The sequence below is a fragment of the Dama dama genome, chromosome 5 (genome assembly GCF_033118175.1).
Source record: "Dama dama isolate Ldn47 chromosome 5, ASM3311817v1, whole genome shotgun sequence".
Taxonomy (NCBI): domain Eukaryota; kingdom Metazoa; phylum Chordata; class Mammalia; order Artiodactyla; family Cervidae; genus Dama; species Dama dama.
In genome coordinates this window covers 59573146-59594917 of record NC_083685.1, presented here as the reverse complement: position 1 = coordinate 59594917, position 21772 = coordinate 59573146, and the positions used below count along the sequence as shown (strand labels likewise).

The 21772-nt window shown below is 39.8% G+C and overlaps 1 protein-coding gene across 1 annotated transcript in view; it reads right to left on the bottom strand.

The window, feature by feature from the left end:
* The window catches only part of TMEM184C (transmembrane protein 184C), a 28039-nt gene extending 16066 nt beyond the window's left edge, over window positions 1-11973 (bottom strand). The window contains exons 1-4 of the mRNA XM_061142464.1: window positions 11268-11973; window positions 3768-3898; window positions 3600-3636; window positions 2712-2917 (exon numbers count right to left, since the gene is read on the bottom strand). Coding sequence (XP_060998447.1) covers window positions 2712-2917; window positions 3600-3636; window positions 3768-3898; window positions 11268-11486 — 593 coding nt within the window. The 5' untranslated portion in view covers window positions 11487-11973. The remainder of the gene's footprint in view (window positions 1-2711; window positions 2918-3599; window positions 3637-3767; window positions 3899-11267) is intronic.
* Between the last annotated feature and the right edge of the window lie 9799 nt (window positions 11974-21772).

Here is a 21772-nt window from a genome sequence, read left to right as displayed (position 1 = left end):
ACTGTTTACTAGATCTAATCTCTTGAATCTATTCATAACCTGTACTACATAGTCATAGGGGATTTAAGTCGTACCTGGTTGGCCTAGTGGTTTTCCCCACTTTCTTTAGTTTAAGTCTGAATTTTGCTATGAGAAGCTGATGATCTGAACTACAGTCAGCTTCAGGTCTTGTTTTTGCTGACTGTATACAGCTTCTCCATCTCCGGCTACAAAGAATGTCATCAATTTGATTGTGGTATTGACCATTTGGTGATGTCTTTGTGTAAATCGCTCTTGGGCTGTTGAAAAAGAGTGTTTGCTATGACCAGTACATTCTCTTGGCACAATTCAGTTAGCCTTTGCCCTGCTTCATTTTGCTATCCAAGGCCAAACTTGCCTGTTACTCCAGGTATCTCTTGACTTCCTACTTTTGCATTCCAATCCCCAATGATAAGTAGAACACCTATTTTTGGTGTGAGTTCTAGGAGGTCTTCTAGGTCTTCATAGAAGAAAACTCATTGTGCTCACTGCATATGTCACATAAATCATAGTCTAAAAAGCAGATGCAGTTTTACATCTAAAGACTGGAAACTTGCATCTTAAATTCAGTATAATGCTTAAAACCAAAGCATCATACTGAATTATCCTCAACAGCAACAGGTTGATTAATGATCAGACATATAACACCAGTTATCCAACAGAAGGAGACTGGTATCCTAAACTGTATTTATATACAAGAGAATGAGAAGTTTTATATTACTAAAACCATATCCCCAAACTGCATGGCTTTGGTCGTTTAAAGTCTTCAAGGAAAGAAAACCTGGTTTATAGTTGTGTAGTTAGGAACAAATAAATTGCACAAGCACAGAAAAGGGAAATTTTGGTCTATAGCATCACTTGAAAAAGGTTCTGGGTTTTAGCTGACCACCTACTAACTGGGATGAGCCAGCCTGAAGAGGCAGCTAGGACCACATCTCAGGTTCTGTATTAACAGAGGAGTCCTGATCAAAGCCAAGCTGCCATTGCCACCTCCACCATCATCATCATATTTACTAGACCACTGCAATCTCTTGCATTTATGCCCACTTCCAGTTCAGTACACAAAGAATACAGTAATCTCTGAAAATGAAATGTGGATATCAGCCCTCTGCTTAACATCCTATAATGGCTTCTCACTTGATAATCTCTCTCCTGGACCAAACTTTAGACAGGGTTCCTCTTAGCCTTCTTTTCAACTAGGCATCAGCTAGGCCCTGTTCTTGGCCTGGGAAATCAGTCTGAGCAAAAAATCCTGCCCCTCCATCATTTCACCCTATCCCCCAATATCTGATTACCCTTGATATTGAATCCAGCTCCTCATCCCTCACTCTTGATGTCTTCTTGGTCTGCCTTAAGTAACATTCTTTTTAGGGCAGTTTAGAGAGAATCCCCCTACCCTGATGTCTCCTCTTGGTAATTTTCCATCCAGTGACCACCCCAATCTCTTTGGCTATAAATCCCTGTTTGTTCTGACTGTATTTGGAGTTGAGTACAATATCCTTCCACCCCTAACCGTTATTCTCACTATCCTCCTTCATAGGCTCTTGTTGTTTTTCCCTCACAGTGCTTCCTGAAGTGACTAACTATATATTTGTGTCTTCATTTAATTCCTAACCAAGCTGTAAGTTCCATGAGTTCTACATCTGTTATATGTATTATGATATATCTATATACTAGCACATACTAGGTGTTCAATACATATTTGTCAAATAAACACCTTAGGAGTTTATTATTTCAAATAGCCAGGCGGCTTCCTGTCATTGCAAGGGTGTTAAGGAGACACTTACATTTGGTGCTGATGCTGTCGAAGTGGTTCTGTATTGCATGGAAGGCAATGTAGCTAACCCTAGGGCGTATATCTACACTGATTCCTCCAAGTCATTCCACCCACCTTGGCTTGCAAATTTCACCTACATACCCATCTATCTGCAATCAAGTCTTATTGATTCTCCATTGGATTCTCTTATTATCTTTCCTTTCTATTTCAATTCCACACCCCTCTTTTTCAGCTTATCTCACAAACGAACTATTCTAATAACATAATTTATTTCCCCCTCTGGACTCCTCTCCTCCTAATGAGTCTTGTATAGTATTTTAAAATTAATCTTTCTAAAATGCCAGTCTTCAAATGTTTCCTGCTGAAAAACATCCAGTGGTTCATTCATAGAGTGAATGAAATCTTAGGTTCAACTTAACTTTGCAGGCTTTATTTCCTTTCCGTCCTACATGAATGAATAATAAGGTCAACTAACTTACCTATAACTAGAATAAACACTGCTATTTGTTGCTCTTACTTCATGTCCAATGCCGTTTCCCCACCTAGACTATCTTCTCCTTGAGTCTTAGACCCGATTTTGCCATTAACTTGCTGTGTGATTCGAGGAAGTTAATCTATGCAGGCTCTGGTTTCCAATCGTAAAAGAATGTTGATTAAATGATTTCTAAGGTTTCCCCCCCCACAACTTTGTCAGTTTTCTATTTAGGGTAAATAATGTAAAAAAAACTAACTCGTATGTGTGGATTATAAAAACTTGTTTTTTAAGTCTTCAAACTTGACTATGAACTACATGAGGGTAGGGACTCTGTCTTATACTTTTTATCCTGCATATAGAACATTACATACTGCAGAGAAATGACACTTATATCTGTTTAAGTAAAACCAAACTTAAAGAATTAAAACCAAACATACTTACTCTCCCATAGTCCATGGTGGACAGCAACACAAAGGAGGGAAATGTTTCTGCTGATCTTTGGCTTCAATGATTAATACCAGATTTGGATAGCGGTTAGTTAGATAATTGGTAAGGAATCCCATGAAGTTGTAAATGACATAAGCTTCATAACATTCTCTGCAGGTATCCACATATATTGCAATGCTGGGATATTTCAAAGCTATCCACTATGAAGAAGCATAGATGTTAAAAACAGTTCTGACTACAATAAAAGGAATTACCACTGCAATTCATGGCACTTGCAATAGGCCTATTTTAAAACCTGAGTTGTCTTGTCACATACTTATATCAAACTTGCTAAATTTTAATGTTATGAGGGCTACCATGCAATCTGTGAAATGAATTTTTAAAGCAATAAACATCTTGCATATTGGTAAACAAAAACATTTGTGTTGGGGGGTGAACAATGAATATGAAGAGAAAAGTTACATTATGTACTTGAGTTCTTCAATATTAATATAATCCGAAACTTCTTGACATGACCATAGAAAATGATGTTAAAGGCATTTTCTTTATATTTAATCAAATTAAAGCAGTTATTTGTAACAATTACATATACTCAGTTCCACTGGGGAAGATTTCTATTTTGGTCTAAATAAATATTGTAATAAATAAAGAGGATGATAAGGTAATTTTAAGTATTACAATCTTTAGAGGACTAAGAACAACTCATTTGAAATTTTAAAACATCTGCCATATCTATGGTTATGCTTTATCTTCTTTATTAACATTAAAAACACTTATTAACCTGACTCCTTACTGCCAAATAACATTATTTTTATTACATTAATTATAGTTAGTATCATAAAACAAGTTTCTAGTTAATGAGTTAAAATGAAGCATACTTACACTATCCAAACTGTATATGGGTACCATCCAAAGAATCCTATTTAGAAAGCAAAAAACATAAATTTAAAACATTTTACATGATAAAAATTTTTTTACATTTTACATAACATTTACATTTTATGAGATAAGCCAACACAACACTAGTAGAATCAACATATAAGGACTTACCTTATTATGGGTTTCTGTAGTTCAGGTTGTGTATAATGCACTAAATGTTGTAGTATCACCCAAAGCGAGATAGGTATAGTCAACAGCAAAAAGATTCCAGCAATAAACCAAGCCTTGGTGTGTATTCCAACCTTAAGAAGCAAAGAACATAATGGTATAATTCTCTGATATTAAAACTAAACAGGTAAATATGATTTTTGTATTTTAAAATTTTATTTATTACTGAGGTTCAGTCTTTTCCAAATAACTAGTGGCTATTTTTATTTCTTCTTCAATAACAGCCTATTTGTGCTTTTATGGAAGGAGGGGGTGGATTTTTCCTCATATGGTCTTTAGTTACAGCGCTGCATACATTAAGAATATTAATCCCATGTCATTTCCCTCAGATTGTTATTGGCCTTTTATATTTGATTTTTGTGATTAAGGATGTACAGCAATTTTAGAATTTTCTATAAGTCAAATCTAAAAATCTTCTGGTTTATTCCTCTGTTTTTAAGTTGGGATAAAATTTACCAAAGTTTTCTGCAAATTTTACTGTTACACAAAATATGAATAGAACACTTACTGAGAACACTTTGCCTGATAACTTTGCTAAGTTCTTTACATGCATCATGTCTTTTAATCCTCCCATTGGCTAATAAGTACCGCCAGTGTTCAAGGGACCTGTCCAGAGGACCCATGCTGATACAGATTGCCCTGTCAGAGTACGCAGGGCTTTGCAGGTGGCTCAGTGGTGAAGAATCTGCCTGCCAATACAGGAGATGCATGACATGCAGGTTTGATGCCTGGATAGGGAGAACCCCCTGGAGGAGGAAATGGCAACCTACTCCAGTATTCTTGCTTGGAAAATTCCAAGGACAGAGGAGCCTGGCAGGCTCCAGTCCACAGGGTCGCAGAGTTGGACATGACACACGCATGTCTCTTATACACAATATTATCAACTCAGGACAAGACATTTTCAAAAGATCTAATTTTTAAGGTCAATATCTGATCAATATTTTTCCTTTAAAAGCTCAGTTTCTAAAAATATAATTTGAACTGCTTCATCCTAAGGCAGAGCTAAAGTAATTCACTCATTTTCTGGTAAAAAAAAAATTTATTTGAACCTCTGTTCCATCTGAGGAGCCCTCTGGAATAAATTTTATTCCTTGTACTCCTGAAAGTGAATCCTTTTAATTAAAAAAAAAAAAAGCAAATGTTAGCTTTTTAAAGCAAAAAAGCTGGGAATTTATTTTTAGTATTTGAGGAGTTTGAGCAGTTAATGGAAACAGAACTGAAGTCCACAACTTCTATCTTTTGCTGTTTTGAACAAGATTTTTTTTTCATCAAGAGTCAAAGATTACAGAAGTAGAAAACAAAAGTATAGAGAACAAATGTATTTTTATAACAATGAATTTCTACATTCAACTGTACGGAAAACTTCAAAAGAAGATTAAAAAGTCTTGCTGAATGCTGGAAATTAATAAAGCAGTAAATCAAAAGTGAATATGCAGAGGTGAAGATTCTAAAAAGAATGTCTGAGCAATAATTTTCCAGAGATTTCTGCTTGACTCAATTTCATTTAAAATTCAGTACTGGGCTTCCCTGGTGGCTCTGTGGTAAAGAATCCGCCTGCCAATGCAGGAGACTCATGTTCGATTCCTGAGTCAAGAAGACACCCTGGAGAAGGAAATGGCAACTCACTCCAGTATTCTTGCCTGGGAAATCCCATGGACAGAGGAGACTGGAGAGCTGCAGTCCATGGGGTCACAAAAGAGCTGGATATGACTTAGCAATTAAACAACAACTCATTTTAATGATGGCAATAATAGTAACTTACCCTAGATCTTCTTTATTATAAGGTGATCATTAAGAACAGTATTGCCAAGTACTTTTAATGCCTACATTTGTTTTTATGACTGCTTTAGCGCTAAAAGGTAGAACTTGGTGGCAGACTTGAGAGAAAACAGATGTGCTCATGACTAAAGCCAAGCATCCTCAGTATGCTGTAATGAAGTTCTTTTTCAAATGATCATAAAACAAGTGACTGGAGAATGGACTCATTTCAGTATAGTGATTCCAAATTTTAGAAATCTTGCATAGGAGAGTTAGTACTAGTTTTACATTGCAAGTGGTGATTCCAGTTTAGAAAAGCATCATTCGTCCACATTAATGCTACTAATTTGAATCACTGGTCTTATAACTGTTTTGGTTTTTGAGCTATTTAAAAAGCTGTATGCATAAGAAATTGAACCTATCGTATGTGTGTACATGTTTATGTAACGTTATAATAAAATATAATAAAATTATATAATATGTTCTACTAAGGTAATATAAAATAAGATCTTACTCTAGGTATCTGCACAAATTATTAATATGATTATTACATTTATTTTAATTTACATTTCTCTCTAAATAAATTACTCACACTTGAGACACACTGACAGAAGGATGCGATTAATATTAAATTTATCAGCCACTTTTGGGCTCAGAAAAAAGGAGACAAGTAGTGTAGATTTTTTTCCTAAGGTAATTTGAAGAAAGCAGAGAGGAAAGAAAAAACCATTACAGACCAGCATCCAGAACTGAGTCAGCTGTCCCTCAGCCAACGGCCTTCAGAGCAGAGAGCAGAGAGAAGCAGGAGGGCTTTCTGAGCTCACTTCTCCTGAGGGAGAAGCAGGAAGCACGCTCAGAGAGCGGCCTCTTGGGACACAGGACTAGCAGGGCAGTGCGGCATCAGGGGTGCAGGTCACTTACGTGACCTCTATATATGTAAACACATGCTCAGCCCAGTAAGAGTGAGACAGATGGTGGCACAGATGGTCATCTGGCCGCTCCAGTCCTGAGCATATTCCTCATGGGCCTGGGATGGGCTAGCCGAACCTCCAGTTTGCTTCCTCAGTTCCCACTGACTTCTCACAGCGTGAGCATTGTGACTGTGGTGTTTAAAAGATTTAAGTATTTTTTTTCATACAATACCGGCTCTAAACATGTCAACTACTTTTTCCAGTGCTTAATCAGATGCATATAACTTTGCTTTACATTACAGTTGTGAACCTAATCCCGGTGAAAATGTGATCCAAAAATGCTATCACACTGGTGCCCCACTATAACAACAGCAAATAAATAGCAATAACAACAGTGCTATTTTAAAAACAAAAGAGTGGTAATTAGGGGCTTACTGAGCACCCACTATGTGCTGGGGACAGCGCTAAGCATTTTAAAGACATAAACTCATCCAGTAAATAATGAGCATGATTGATTACTAAGTACTTAGCACAGTGTCACTTTAGCCATTCCAAGTCTCAGTTTCCACATCTGTAAAATGGGGATAATTCTTGTTTCAGGACTTTAAAGCATGAAGAAAATTACACCTTATCTTAGGGACATGCTGTAGTAGTGTCTCTAACATCTTAACAACAAAATACAATGGTGGGGAGGCCCTCACTTAATCCACACTCCTTTCTATCTACTGTGCCATTCATTCTCCTGAGTTAAAAAAAAATACTCAAAACAAACAAAATGAACAAAAACCTGTCTTCATATACTGATAGCACTTCTTCACTCCACATTTACTTTTAGCTTTTGCCCAGATGCCTCTGGGGTTTCCCTCATAGCTCAGTCGGTAAAGAATCTGCCTGCAATGGGAACGGTCAGGCAGATCCCCTGAGGAGGTGGCAACTCACTCCAGTATTCTTGCCTGGAGCAGCCCCATGGACACAGGAGCCTGGCAGGCTGCAGCCCGTGGGGTCGCAGAGAGTCAGACACGACTGAAACAACTTAGCACACGCATATTTGACGAGCCCGTGTGAATGTCTCTCACAGACCTTGAACTATGCGTCCCAAGCAGAACTCAAGTGCTCTCAAACCTGAATCCATCGAGTTTCCATCTTGGGACCTGGCATCACCATGTACCTTGTTGTTCAAGACTGAAACCTCAGAGTGGTTCTTGACGTCCCCCTTTCTCTCACTGCCTCTCTTCCTCAATCATATCCCCTGTCAAGCTCTGTTTCTTCAATTTCCATGATGCTTAAAATTCACTTTTCCATCTCTATTTCTGCTATCCTGACTTGGGCCATAAGTCATCATAGCCTGTGCACCCACTACCTCTGAACCACCTTGAAGAGCTTTCTAACTTCTTTCCACTTCCACTTAATTTTCCACAGGCTGGTAGAGTTGTTTTTGGAGGATGTGTACCAATGCTGCCCTGCGCTTCACTTGTCAGATTTGTTTCATTTCCTCACCGCATTTTACATCAGTTACTGATCTGTTTTTGTTGGTTGTGCTGGTCTCCATCACTGAGTGCCATGAGAGCAGGTGCCACGTTTCTCTCTCTAACCATACGGAATACAATATCACTAGGACTCAAACAATCATATGTTAAGTATCAGACATTTGGGCAAAAGGAGAAAACAAGTAAAATATAAATCATGTTCTATGCTGGTGAGTCCTAAGAAATATAAAGAAGGGAAGAGGATATGAAGAGTTGAGGAAAAGAAGCTGGTAATTTTTAAACAGGGGAGCTGGGTGACACTGAAGGAAAAACCTGAAGGACACAAACAATGAAAATACCATCTCGGGAAAGGCATATTATGACGTGCAAAGGCCCTAAGGAGGGAGCGTGCCCTACATGTTTGAGCAAAGCCAGTGTGGAGGAGGTTCAGGAACTAAGGAGAGAAAGTCAGAGTGAGACAGGGAGGGGTGGGTTCAGATCATGCTGGGGCTTGATGCCACAGTCAGGGATATACTGGCTTTTAATCCGGGACTAGCAGTGACTGGAAAACTTTATGAGGACATGCATAACGTGACTTATGTTTTCACTAGATACTTTGGCTAGTGTGTTCAGAATAGTCCAGGCAATACATGATGATAATTTGGCTCAGGGTGTTAGCAGAAGGGATGGTAGATTAAAACATTCATTCAAAGCTGGTACAGAAAAAGTAGAGCTGACATCAATGATGAAATAAAAATTTTCACACAGAACTTTGTCTCTGACTTTTGGCATCCTCCCGCCCCTCTGGGGTACATTGTGCATCTGCACTATGTTAGCCAGACCTCGCCAATGGCAGACGTACTTGCTCAAACAGAATGATCACTTTCTCTCCTTAGAAGACAGCATTCCTCTCTCGATTCTGAGAGGGGTCATGATGACCCACTACTTGACCTGTAAGTGCAGACGTCTCTGGTGAGCTTTTCTCTAGTTGTTCAGTCGCCGAGTTGTCTGACTCTTCGCGACCCCATGGACTGCAGCACACCAGGCCTCCCTGTCCCTCACCATCTCCTGAAGTTTGCCCAAGTTCATGTCCACTGCTAAGCTTTATGTGCAATGCCAACGTTATCACTCCCCTTAAAGATGGTGACTGGGGCTGAAGAGTGGTCAGACCTGGGGAGATGCTGGGCTGTAACAAAGTTCAAACTTAAATACTTACTTATAACCTTAGTAATGTTACTAACTAAATTACTTGCATTCATGCCTGTTTATGGTTATTGGTTCTGGCACTACCAAATGTGTGTCTGAATTTCCAATAAAACTAATGATTAGGCCACTTGAAATGACTGACCTAATACATAGTTATATAAGATCCATGACTGTAACAGTGTAACTTTTTCTTCCTGGGAACAAGCAACAAGAGGGAACCATTTCCTGGACAGTAACATAAGACAGAGGCCCATCGGCTTTTGGTCACTGCTGACAGGGCTTAATTCAGTAATAGTACATTGAATCGCGTCAGTAATAGTACATTGAATGGCGTAACTTGAGAATCCTTATTTGACCTGAGAACAAGCATTCCCAGTCCCATGGGACAAATTGGTCACAAAATGCCTCCCAAACTTTGGTTTAAATTAAGAATGAAAGTGAAAGGACTGTAAAATAACAAATACTGCCCACCCAGTTCTTTGAGATCAAGTCACTAGCCACTGTGGGTGCTGACTTACAATACACCCTGGAAGGAATCCGGAGTGTTGGGGGGGGGCGGTGCAGACTCTGGGAAAATTAGCAAAACTGGCCTTCAGACAGATACTTTCAGGAGAAATTTTTTTATGAACCTGGATTCTTGCATCTTTCCATACTTAGTGAAAGTGAAAGTGAAGTTGCTCAGTCCTGTCTGACTCTTTGTAACCCCATGGATTGTAGCCTATCAGGCTCCTCTGTCCATGGGATTTTCCAGGCAAGAGTACCGGAGTGGGTTGCCATTTCCTTCTCCAGGGGATCTTCCCGACCCAGCAATTGAACCAGGGTCTCCCGCATTGTAGGCAGAGGCTTTTACCGTCTGAGCCACCTTAGAAACTCACTAAATTCAAGCCTGTTGCTTGTGACTAGTGATCTTCTACCTAGTACTTGACTGCATCTGCCTCCTTAGCCAGAATCACATATATACAGGCTTCCCCTGTATCTCTTCAGAACAGGGCTCAGAGCTCTCTGAGAGGTTGTCTCCCAGGCTATAATTCTGTTTGTCTTGAATAAAATTTTCCATTTCTTTCTTAGATTGACTACTATTTGTCACTGACACCAACAACTAAGAGAAATCTTAAATTAGATTATGATACATATAATTAATCTTTAAAATAGTTCCTATATTTCAGAGTCTAGAGAAATACTTAAAAGTAAGAAATCTCTAGTCGTATTAAGATGTCTATACATGAAGTTTGGTAGACAAATTATGGAAATAACCTAAATTTCTAACGAATGAGAAATACTTAATGTAGTGTAATAGTCTACTAACATTAAAAAAAAAAACTATATGGGCTATGCTAGTATGGGAAAGTGAACAAAAAAATTGAGTGAACATATGGAAAACAAACATATATTAATGCAATTTAATTATATAAAAATATTTCCACACAAAAGGCCCCAAATTGCCATGGTCTTGTCATAACTCTTGTGAAACAGCTGTTTCTAAGTAAAAGTAGTCCCTTGGGTTTTATTGACTTCAAACTTAAAAGTTCATTTCAACTTTTTTTTACAAAGTGCTTAGTTAAGTATTTACCTTGGTGTCTTTCAGCTTATAGTACTTCACTGATGTCATAATAAGAATATGACATCAAAAAACATACAGGGCATTTTTCCCTGAAAACTTTGTTGGCTAAGAGTTCAATTTTAAAGTAAAAACAAAGAACAAAGTCGAACCAACTCAACCCTTTAATTAAGGAAGCTAGTTAAATGCTAATAATATTCTACACCTGGTCCTTAAGGTAGATCTAACTAAGTTCAGTACTTGAACAGAACAGATTTCAGGAATAAAGTTATCTTACTTTCAGGAAATGGATGACTGCCTGCAAAACAGTGATCTCCGAAGCTGCTATAGTAATATATTTTATTTTCTCAGTTCTACCTCCACCAGTAGCATGCTCTGAAAAACCGTGAACAACCAGAAGCCAGACATCGGTTCTGCTAGGGTTCATTGCATGACATGTTTTTCAGGATATTAAAGCCTGGAGCATCCGGGTAAAAACAGGCTACCTCAGATGGACAGGACGGTAGAAGAGAGGGTAGCGGCTGATGATGCGGGACCCTCTTACCTCCAGTTTCTGTAATTCCCAAACGCAGAGGGGAACCGCAACCACTATGGACAACAGGTAGAGAACCACCGCTAAAGGTCGAATCCACTGTCTCCAGTTCCTCCAGGTACAAGTGCAAGGCATGTTTCCGCATAAATCAGCTCCACGTAGGAAGGAAAAAAAGCTCGAAGTAGATGGTAACGCGGAGCCCTGTTCTTGGGCTGTTTTTTCGTCTCGCATATTACGGAAAAAGAGCCGACGAGCGACTCTACCAGCAGCCTGAACCGCCTCCTCGGGCCACGCCGTGCTTACTGTTGCTGCTGCTGCTGCTGCTGCCACAAACGCGGCCGCTCACGGGGCTACCGGGGAGCAGTGAGGGCAACATTCTTTCTTCCCCACAAAGCATCGACCCAGTTCTTCCGCGGTGGAATCTCCGGCAGAGCCGCTGCCCTCACCTGGGGATTGCCCAGAGCTCCGCCGGCACCATGGCCTCGAGGGGAGCGGCGCCGAACGGGACCAGCCTGTAAAGACCCTGCACTCTGTTCGTTTCTGCCCCGCGGCTGCCGGCCTTCTCGCTCTTTCCTTGGGTGGTGGCGTTCCCTCCCTGCCGCGGCTGCAGGCGTCACTGACTACTCCGCGGACAGATAACAGAAGAGAACGCCAACCCACCAGCCTCAGGATTTCTTCACTTGTTCTTTCGGGACATTCCCCCAAGGCGGAACCCAAGGCCAAACCAGGGCTTCCGTTTCCGCCCTCGCTGTCTGAAGTTGGTGATTCGAGGACTGCGCAAGATAGGCCCGCCCCATCCGGCTCACTTCTCACTCTCTGATTGGTCGCTTTTCGGGGCGGGGCTTCTGGGCGCGTAGCTACCGGGGTGGAAGAAGCTGAGATGTGGGGAAGTTGTGGAGTTGCTCCCGGCTGGCTCAGTGGTCCAGGAAGGTTCTGCAAGCTGTACAAGTCTTTTGAGAACATTTGAGGAACTCCTACTACACTGTTCTGCTGACTGTATTCCAGCTTTAAGAAAGGCTGTGTAAGAAGCCATTACCTTAGAGCTGAACCTTTCTCTGACCCAAAGATCTGCGATTCTCCCTGGGAGTGGATAGGGGAGTCCACTGGAATAAGCGAAAGTGGGAAACGTCCTCCTAGTTTTGTGTCAATTGCTAAAATCTAGGGGTGGAGCCACTTAGCTATTTAGGGATCCTCTGAAAGAACATTCTAGGGATAGCTTAATTTTAAAAGCAGTACTGAATATCTTTACCGCATTTGGAACTTGGTAAAAACTGGCATATATTTAAGTTTCAAAATGTTTACATTACTACTGACAAAGAAGTTTTACGTGCTTAAAGCTTTGAGGCAAACAATGGTGGGATCTTAAAGACTTTCTAAACGAATAGTGAAGTGAAAGTGAAGTCGCTAAGTCGTGTTCGGCTCTTTGCGACCCCCGTGGACTATAGCCTACCAGGCTCCTCCGTCCATGAGATTCTCCAGGCAAGAATACTGGAGTGAGCAAACAAATTATCTACTTCTTAATTGATACACAAATATGTCTTGTATCTGTTATTTTCTTGAGGGTCAGGCACTGTTTTGAGTGCTTTTCTTACATTATATCAGTTGATCTGTACAAAATTCCTAAAAGATAGGCTGTTTTCCATGTCACAGATAAGAAAACAGATTCAAGTATTTAAGGATAAAGTTTGAGGAACTTGTTGAACTAGTTAGTGGTAGAGCCAGGATTCTAACCTTGGTGTCTGACTTGAGCATTGGATCTGTCCATACCTACCACCTGAGAATTTCTGATAATGACCATCTATAGACAAGAAGTCCTACAGTATTGAATATACTGAGCCTAGGATTCTGACAGAGGCACTGGCAGAATGTCGTCTTCCCTAGTGTCATCTGTCCTAGCTAGAGCCTGCAGCTTGATAGCATCTCCTTTTTACAACCTGGCCTCTTTTTTTTTTTTTTTAATAATTTTATTTATTTATGATTTGGCTGCACTGGGTCTTAGTTGTGGCACATGGGATCTAGTTCCCTGACCAGGGATTGAACCCTGGCCCCCTTCATTGGGAGCTTGGAGTCTTAGCCACTGGACCACCAGGGAAGTCCCCCTGGCCTCTTTTAATACTGCTTTTTTTAAGGGGAAATGGGCCTTTTGTTTGTTCTTCCTAAGCTAACCTATAAAATTGATATCATTATTTTAAAATTTTCTGATCATTAATTAATACATGCTCCATTGTTAAATTTTGGAAAATAGAAAAATAAAGTAACATTTACTCTACAACCAAGTATAATCACTACTTACTTTTTTGGTACACCATATGGTTGCCTTGGATACATAGATTGCCCCTGTGCCTTTCAGCTACAGTCATTGGCATCCATAATAATCTTCCCCATTCCTTCTCTTGGACAAATCTTTTTCACATAATTTGTGGAACTTTCCTTGATTCCCCCTTGCTCCCCATATGCTTATAGCACTTGTTGTGTGTTATAATCATTTCCTTATTTGTCTTTTAGATTGAATTTCTAGGAGCAAGCTGAAGTTCTAGAACTACTAGAATAAAGCAAGAATGGAACAGAATAGAAAGCCCAGAGATAAATCCACAAACCTATGGACACCTTATCTTCAACAAAGGAGGCAAGGATATACAATGGAAAAAAGACAACCTCTTTAACAAGTGGTGCTGGGAAAACTGGTCAACCACTTGTAAAAGAATGAAACTAGAACACCTTCTAACACCATACACAAAAATAAACTCAAAATGGATTAAAGATCTAAATGTAAGGCCAGAAACGATAAAACTCCTAGAGGAGAACATAGGCAAAACACTCTCCAACATAAATCACAGCAAGATCCTCTATGACCCACCTCCCAGAATATTGGAAATAAAAGCAAAACTAAACAAATGGGACCTAATTAAACTTAAAAGCTTTTGCACAACAAAGGAAACTATAAGCAAGGTGAAAAAGACAGCCCTCAGAATGGGAGAAAATAATAGGAAATGAAGCAATAGACAAAGGATTAATCTCAATTAATTGAGCTGCAACTCCTGCAGCTCAATTCCAGAAAAACAAATGACCCAATCAAAAAATGGGCCAAAGAACTAAACAGACATTTCTCCAAAGAAGACATACAGATGGCTAACAAACACATGAAAAGATGCTCAACATCACACATTATCAGAGAAATGCAAGTCAAAACCACAATGAGGTACCATTACATGCCAGTCAGAATGGCTGCTTTCCAAAAGTCTACAAGCAATAAATGCTGGAGAGGGTGTGGAGAAAAGGGAACCCTCTTACATTGTTGGTGGGAATGCAAACTAGTACAGCCACTATGGAGAACAGTGTGGAGATTCCTTAAAAAACTGGAAATAGAACTGCCATATGACCCAGCAATCCCACTCCTGGGCATACACACCGAGGAAACCAGATCTGAAAGAGACATGTGCACCCCAATGTTCACTGCAGCACTGTTTATAATAGCCAGGACATGGAAGCAACCTAGATGCCTATCAGCAGACGAACGGATAAGGAAGCTGTGGTACATATACACTATGGAATATTACTCAGCCATTAAAAAGAATTCATTTGAGTCAGTTCTAATGAGATGGATGAAACTGGAGCCCATTAGACAGAGTGAAGTAAGCCAGAAAGATAAAGACCAATACAGTATACTAATGCATAAATATGGAATTTAAAAAGATGGTAAAGATAACCCTATATGCAAAACAGAAAAAGAGACACAGATGTACAGAACAGACTTTTAGACTCTGTGGGAGAAGGCGAGGATGGGATGTTCTGAGAGAACAGCATTGAAACAAGTATACTATCAAGGGTGAAACAGATCACCAGCCCAGGTTGGATGCATGAGACAAGTGCTCGGGGCTGGTGCACTGGGAAGACCCAGAGGGATGGGATGGGGGAGGGAGGCGGGAGGGGTGATGGGGATGGGGAACACATGTAAATCCATGGCTGATTCATGTCAATGTATGGGAAAAACCACTACAATATTGTAAAGTAATTAGCCTCCAACTAATAAAAATAAATGAAAAAAAAAAAAGAATAAAGCAAGGAAGGGAAGGGACTGGAATGTCAAATATACAGGTGGTTTCCCTCCCCAGTATGTGAACTTCATCCACAGTGAAGTTTCTGCAGGTCAGCAGAGAAATGAGGGAAAAAAATTATGTAGTTTTTTATTTAGTCTAATCTATTCTTTCTAAATGATTATGCTTTATTTTGAAATTATTCTATTTTCCTTTCATGTGAGGATAATAAAAGAATAGTTGCTTTCTAAATATTTTTACTTTGGAAAATAAGAAAGTAACTTTATTTGCTCCATTTGGTTTACTTTTGAAATTATTCTTGGCCCATGAAATCCTAAAGCCTAGTAATCACTGAGACAGGGAACGGCCTCTGATTTCAGCAACCATAGTGTTGGCCTTATCCTCATCTCCTTGCTTTACTTGCTATGTTTAGTTGCTCAGTCATGTCCGACTCTTTGCAACCCCATGGCCTGCCAGGTTCCTCTGTCAGTGGGATTTTCCAGGCAAGAATCCTGGAGTGGGTTGGCATTTTCTTCTCCTGACTTGCTATAGGTATTCTCTGTATTCTTTCTGAATATGAGTTAGCCTAAGTTTGAGCATGGATCTGAACTTGATCGCGTTTGAAAAGTAAATGGTTATGACTAGCAGGTGGTTCTAAGGTCAAAAGCAAGCTGTTAGTCATTCTTGATGCAATGTACATAGAGAAAATGAATTTCTGCTGATGTTACTGTGTCCTTTGAAAATAAGTAGGTGAAAGGTTGCCATCCATGGAGGGTATGTTTGGATTAGTCTGACTTAAAATAATAGGTTAGCAAAATTTGCTTTGAGGGATTCTGAGAGGTGCACATTGTTAAGCCCTTGGCCTGTATCCTCCCATTTCTCTATGTAAATATGTCTGTGATGGTTTTAAAATGTGGCTGCAATTTCTTTACTTGTCCCATACAGATAGAGACTCTGAATCCCCTCCCTTAAATATAGGTGGGGCATGGCTGATTGGACCACTAGAGTATAGTGAAAGGTGATCATAGTTACCATGTGACTTCAGAGGCTAGGCCACTCTACCTTGTCTGTTGGAATACTTGCTTTCTGAACTCTCAGCCATCATGTAAGAAGTCTGCCAGAGGCTGATGTGCTGTGAAGAGCCAAATATACATCAGAAGCTCCCTTGAAGATATGCTGAGTGACAGTGACAGCTGAGCCCAGCCCTCCAGGTATCCAGCCCAAGTGCCTACCATGTGAGAGGAGAAGCTGATTCTGGCTCCCAGAACTGGAGTCACCCATCAGCATTTTGAGTCTTTCAAGCTGAGGTGCTAAACTTGTGGACCAGAGGAAACCATTCCAGCTCTGCCTTACCCTGATTCCTGGCCTGAAGAATCCATGAGCTCAAGAGAACTAGGAGAAAGGCACAGACTGGGAGGAAAATTTGGAAAAGTCACATCTGTTAAAGGACTGTGATCCAAAAGTGTACAAAGAGCTCTTAAAATGCAGCAGTAAGGAAACAAAAGCTTAATTAAAACATGGGCCAACTTTCTTTGCAGAACTCACCCAAGAAGATATCCAGATGTCAAATAATACCAGATGTCAAAGATACCAGATATAGTGGAAAGATGCTCCACATCATATGTAATCTGAGAAATGCAAGTTAAAACAACAACATACCACCACATCCCTATTAAAATGGCCAGAATCTGGAACTGACAACACCAAATGCTGGTGAGGATTTCACCAGTGTGTGAACTCTCACGCACTGCTAGTGGGAGTGAGAAATGGTACAGCTACTTTGGAAGACAGTTTGGTGGTTTCTCACAAAATGAAATACACTCTTAGTATACAATCCACCAATCACACTCCTTATTGGTTATCCAAAGATAGTTGAAACCTTATGTCCACAAAAAAAAAAAAAAAAAAAAATCACCTGCACATGGATGTCTATAGCACCTTTGTTCATAATTGTCCAAATTTGGAAGCAACCAAGATGTCTTTTGGTAGATTAACAGGTTAATAAACAGTGATGCATTCAGACAATGGAGTATTATTCAGCACTAAAAAGAACTGAGCTATCAAGCAATGAAAAGACATGGAGGAATCTTAAATTCGTATTACCAAGTGAAAGAAGCCAATCTGAAAAGCCTACATACAATATGATTCCAAGTGTATGACATTCTGGAAAAGACAAAACTATGGAAACAATAAAAAGATGAATAATTGTCAGATGGGATCAGTAATTGCCAGATGAATAGGCAGAACCCAGCGGGTTTTTTAGGGCAGTGAAAATATTCTATATGATATGATAATGATGAATATATGTCATTATAATTTTGTCCTAACCCAGAATGTACAAAAACCAAGAGTGAACCCTAAGGTAAACTGTGGACTCTAGATGGTTAACTATGGTCTTTGGGTGATTATGATGGATCAGTTTAGATTCATCCTTGATGAAAAATGTACCATTCAGGTGAATCATGCTGATGATGGGGGGAGGCCATGCATGTGTGGGAGTGGAGGGGATGTGGGAATTCTCTCTGTACATTTCTTTCCATTTTATTGTAAACCTAAAACTGTTCTAAAAAAATGAAGTTAAAAAAAGTCCATGAGTAAAATGAAATGGTTTTCCCTCACTGAGTTTAGGGTTCTTTGCTGGATTTGTTCCAGTGAATCGATAACTGAAACAATATCTTTTGTCGATGTATGTATATACCCTCTACCTAGTCTGAAACTGATTATTGATTTTTTTTTTTTTTTTTGCTTTGAGCTGACTTGAAGACTGGAGAAATTGCCTCAGGCTTTTCTCCTTTAGGAATATGTTGCCTTCAGAGTCTGAGATTGTGCCAACCAATCAAAGAATTAAGTGAGTTTTAGGTTTAAATGTTGCAAGAATGCAGGGGGGAGCTCAGGGCAAATCTCCAGCAGTATGCTTAATTTTGTAATGTGTCACTGCGCTCCCCACCCCTGCCCCGGCCAGATGGAAGGAAAATGGTTTACTACGCACCAGGTGAGTGGGGAAGAAGGTAAAAGTGGTATAGGCTGTAATACCAGACTTTGAAATCTGAACTTTGAAACTGGGTATTTTCACCCATCGTTTCAGCTTTACCCACCACATCTTTCTTTTCTTTTTTTTTTCCACCCCTCCCACCCACCACATCTTTCAGGCTACGTTTTATGCTTTGTTGCAGACACCATGATTAATTCATCTCTACCTCTCCTGTACCTCCCTACCTCTCCAACAGGTAAAGCTGTGGATACTTGTGTGTATCACCCTGTCTTTACATCCTGTCTTTACATACATTCTACCTCATCTTAAAGAGACTCCAGTATTTTTTGATCCATAAATACTGTAGTTGTGTTTATAAATTTTGGTAACTGCAATAAGTATATTAAATATGACATTGTAATATGTTCACATTGAAATAAAAATGAATTATAATTTTAAAAATTATTTTATGTCATTTTGTTCATTTCATTTAGTGGTTTCATTTCATTCAGTGACTTAAAGCAAACTATAGAATGCAACCCAGTTGTGGTCACTAGTCTGCTTCTGTATGACTCTGACCTAGAACAGTTTTTACATTTTTTTTAATTGTGGTAAAATACACATAACATAAAGTTTACCATTTTGACTCTTTTTAAGAGGTTACAATTCAGTGGTGATAAGCTCATTCACACTGCTGTGCCACTGTCACCACTGCCCGCCTCTGGGCCGTTTTCATCGTGCAGCTGAAGTTCTGTGCTCATTAAACACTAAGTCTCCATTCCACTTTGCCCCAGACCCTGTTCTACTAGTAGTGACCACTTTTCTACTTTCTGCCTCTTTTTGAATTTGACTCCTCTAGGTATTCGTACTGTATAGAAGTGGAGGCATGGAATATTTGTCCTTTGGTGTCTGACTTACTTTAGTTAGCATAATGTTCTCAGGGTTTATCTGTGTTGTAGCACCTATCAGGATTTCCGTCTTTTTTAAGGCTAAATGATAATCTATTCCCCAATGTTCATAGAAGCATTATTCACAACAAGCAGAAAGTGGAAACCAATGTTCACAGGGACATTATTCAAAATCGGCAAAAAATGGAAAGAACCCAACTGTCCGTCAGCAGATGAATGGATAAAGTGTGGTTTATACATACAATGGAATATTGGTTTTGTTCTCAAAGAGTTGGACACGGCTGAGCAGCTGGGCACAAGCAGTATTGCACTGTAGGTATAAACCACATTTTGTATATCCATTCGTTTGTCAATGGACAATGAGGTTCTTTCCATTTTTTGCCCATTTTGAATAATGCTGCTGTGAACACTGGTGTGTGTACCTGGAGAAGGAGGTATGGATATGATCCTTCTCTGCTGCTTTTGACCTTGATCAGAGAATCCTCCTTCTGATCCACTAACAGTGCCCAATATTGCTATATACATTGGTGTACAGGGGAAATGGGGGATTGTTAGTTCAATGGGGACAGAATTTCAGTTTTGCAAGATGTAAAGCGATCTGGAGATTGGCTGGATGATGTGACTATACTCACTTCTTTTTGGCTTTTACATTTTTAAAGTTGTAAAAAAAATATTTAGAAATATTTACTATCTGGCCTTTTATAGTACTAGTCTTCCAACTCCTAATTTAGAATAAATTTCAAAAAGTTTATAATGGGCTGTTATGAAGTTGCTGAATGAATCTCAACATAAAGTTCCACCATTTCTTCACGAGTAGTGTATTTAAATTTCAGCAGACTTTCTCACACTTAATATTTAGGGAACTCTATAGTAGTTCTGTCCCCAAATCAACATTGAAAAATAATGTTTTTTGTTGTTGTTATTATTAGGACTTGTTTTTGTGTTTAAGTAAATCCAGGACACAAATTTTTTTTTTTTTTTTTGTCACACTATGTGGCTTGTGAGATCTTAAGCCACAAGATCTCACAAGTGGTTGTGGCTGTGAGTTCCCCACCCAGGGATAGAATCTGGGCCCCTGCAGTGAAAGTGGAAATCCTAACCCTGGACTTCCAGGAAGTCCTTTTCTTTAGAGTCAGGCCATGTGAAAGAAAAGGCCCCACCGTGTGTAATTATGTAGAAACTAGCCCTGACCCTAAGCCTGAGACTGCATGGTGGATACTTCTGTGATTCTACTCTGAGCAGGCTCTCAATGTCCTTTAAACCTCAGTTTGTCCCTAAATCTTCTTGTTTCATTGCACCCTTCAGTTCAATTCAGTTCAGTTGCTCAGTCGTGTCTGACTCTTTGAGACCCCATGAACCGCAGCACGCCAGGCTTCCCTGTTCATCACCAACTCCCGGAGTCCACCCAAACCCATGTCCATTGAGTCAGTGTTGCCATCCAACCATCTCATCCTCTGTTGTCCCCTTCTCCTCCTGCCCTCAATCTTTCCCAACATCAGGGTCTTCTCAAATGAGTCAGTTCTTCGCATCAGGTGGCCAAAGTATTGGAGTTTCAGCTTCAACATTAGTCCTTCCAATGCACACCCAGGACTGATCTCCTTTAGGATGGACTGGTTGGATCTCCTTGCAGTCCAAGGGACTCTCAAGAGTCTTCTCCAATACCACAGTTCAAAAGCATCAATTCTTTAGCTCTCAGCTTTCTTTATAGTCCCACTCTCACATCCATACATGACCACTGGAAAAACCATAGCCTTGACTAGACAGACCTTTGTTGACAAAGTAATGTCTCTGCTTTTTAATATGCTGTCTAGGTTGGTCATAACTTTCCTTCCCTTAGAACTTAGTAATTTTTTCATGATATTCTTGTTGCTGCTGCTAAGTCGCTTCAGTCGTGTCTGACTCTGTGCGACTCCATAGACGGCAGCCCACCAGGCTCCCCCGTCCCTGGGATTCTCCAGGCAAGAACACTGGAGTGGGTTGCCATTTCCTTTTCCAGTGCATGAAAGGAAAAGTGAAAGTGAAGTTGCTCAGTTGTGTCTGACTCTTAGCGACTCCATGGACTGCAGCCTACCAGGCTCTTCCATCCATGGGCTTTTCCAGGTGAGAGTACTGGAGTGGGGTGCCATTGCCTTCTCCACATGGTGTTTTTAGGCCAGTGAAATTTCTAATAGCTCCATTTATTAAGGAATTAAAGTTCAAACAACCTAATTGTAGACATTCATATAGTGTCTGACCAGATGTCTCTCAAAAATTTAAACTCTCCCATCACTCTTCCAACTTTTTATTTTTAAATTTGTTGTTGTTGTTTGTTTTGCTTTATGGTCACCCAGCATTTGTGATCTAAGTTCCCAGATCAGGGATCAAACCTGTGCTCCTGCTTAGCAGGTGTGGAGTCTTAACCACCAGACTGCCAGGGAAGTCCCTAATTTTCATATTCTTGATTTAGGTTTATTCTATCAGTACATTAACTTTTATATTGGCTTTTCTTTATAAAGGCTCTTTATTTAAACTACTGAAATATTTAAATAGCACATTTGCTGTCTTCTTCAAAAGCATGTTACTGGAATTACTGGATTAGTGACTGTCAGGATCTCCAATTACCTC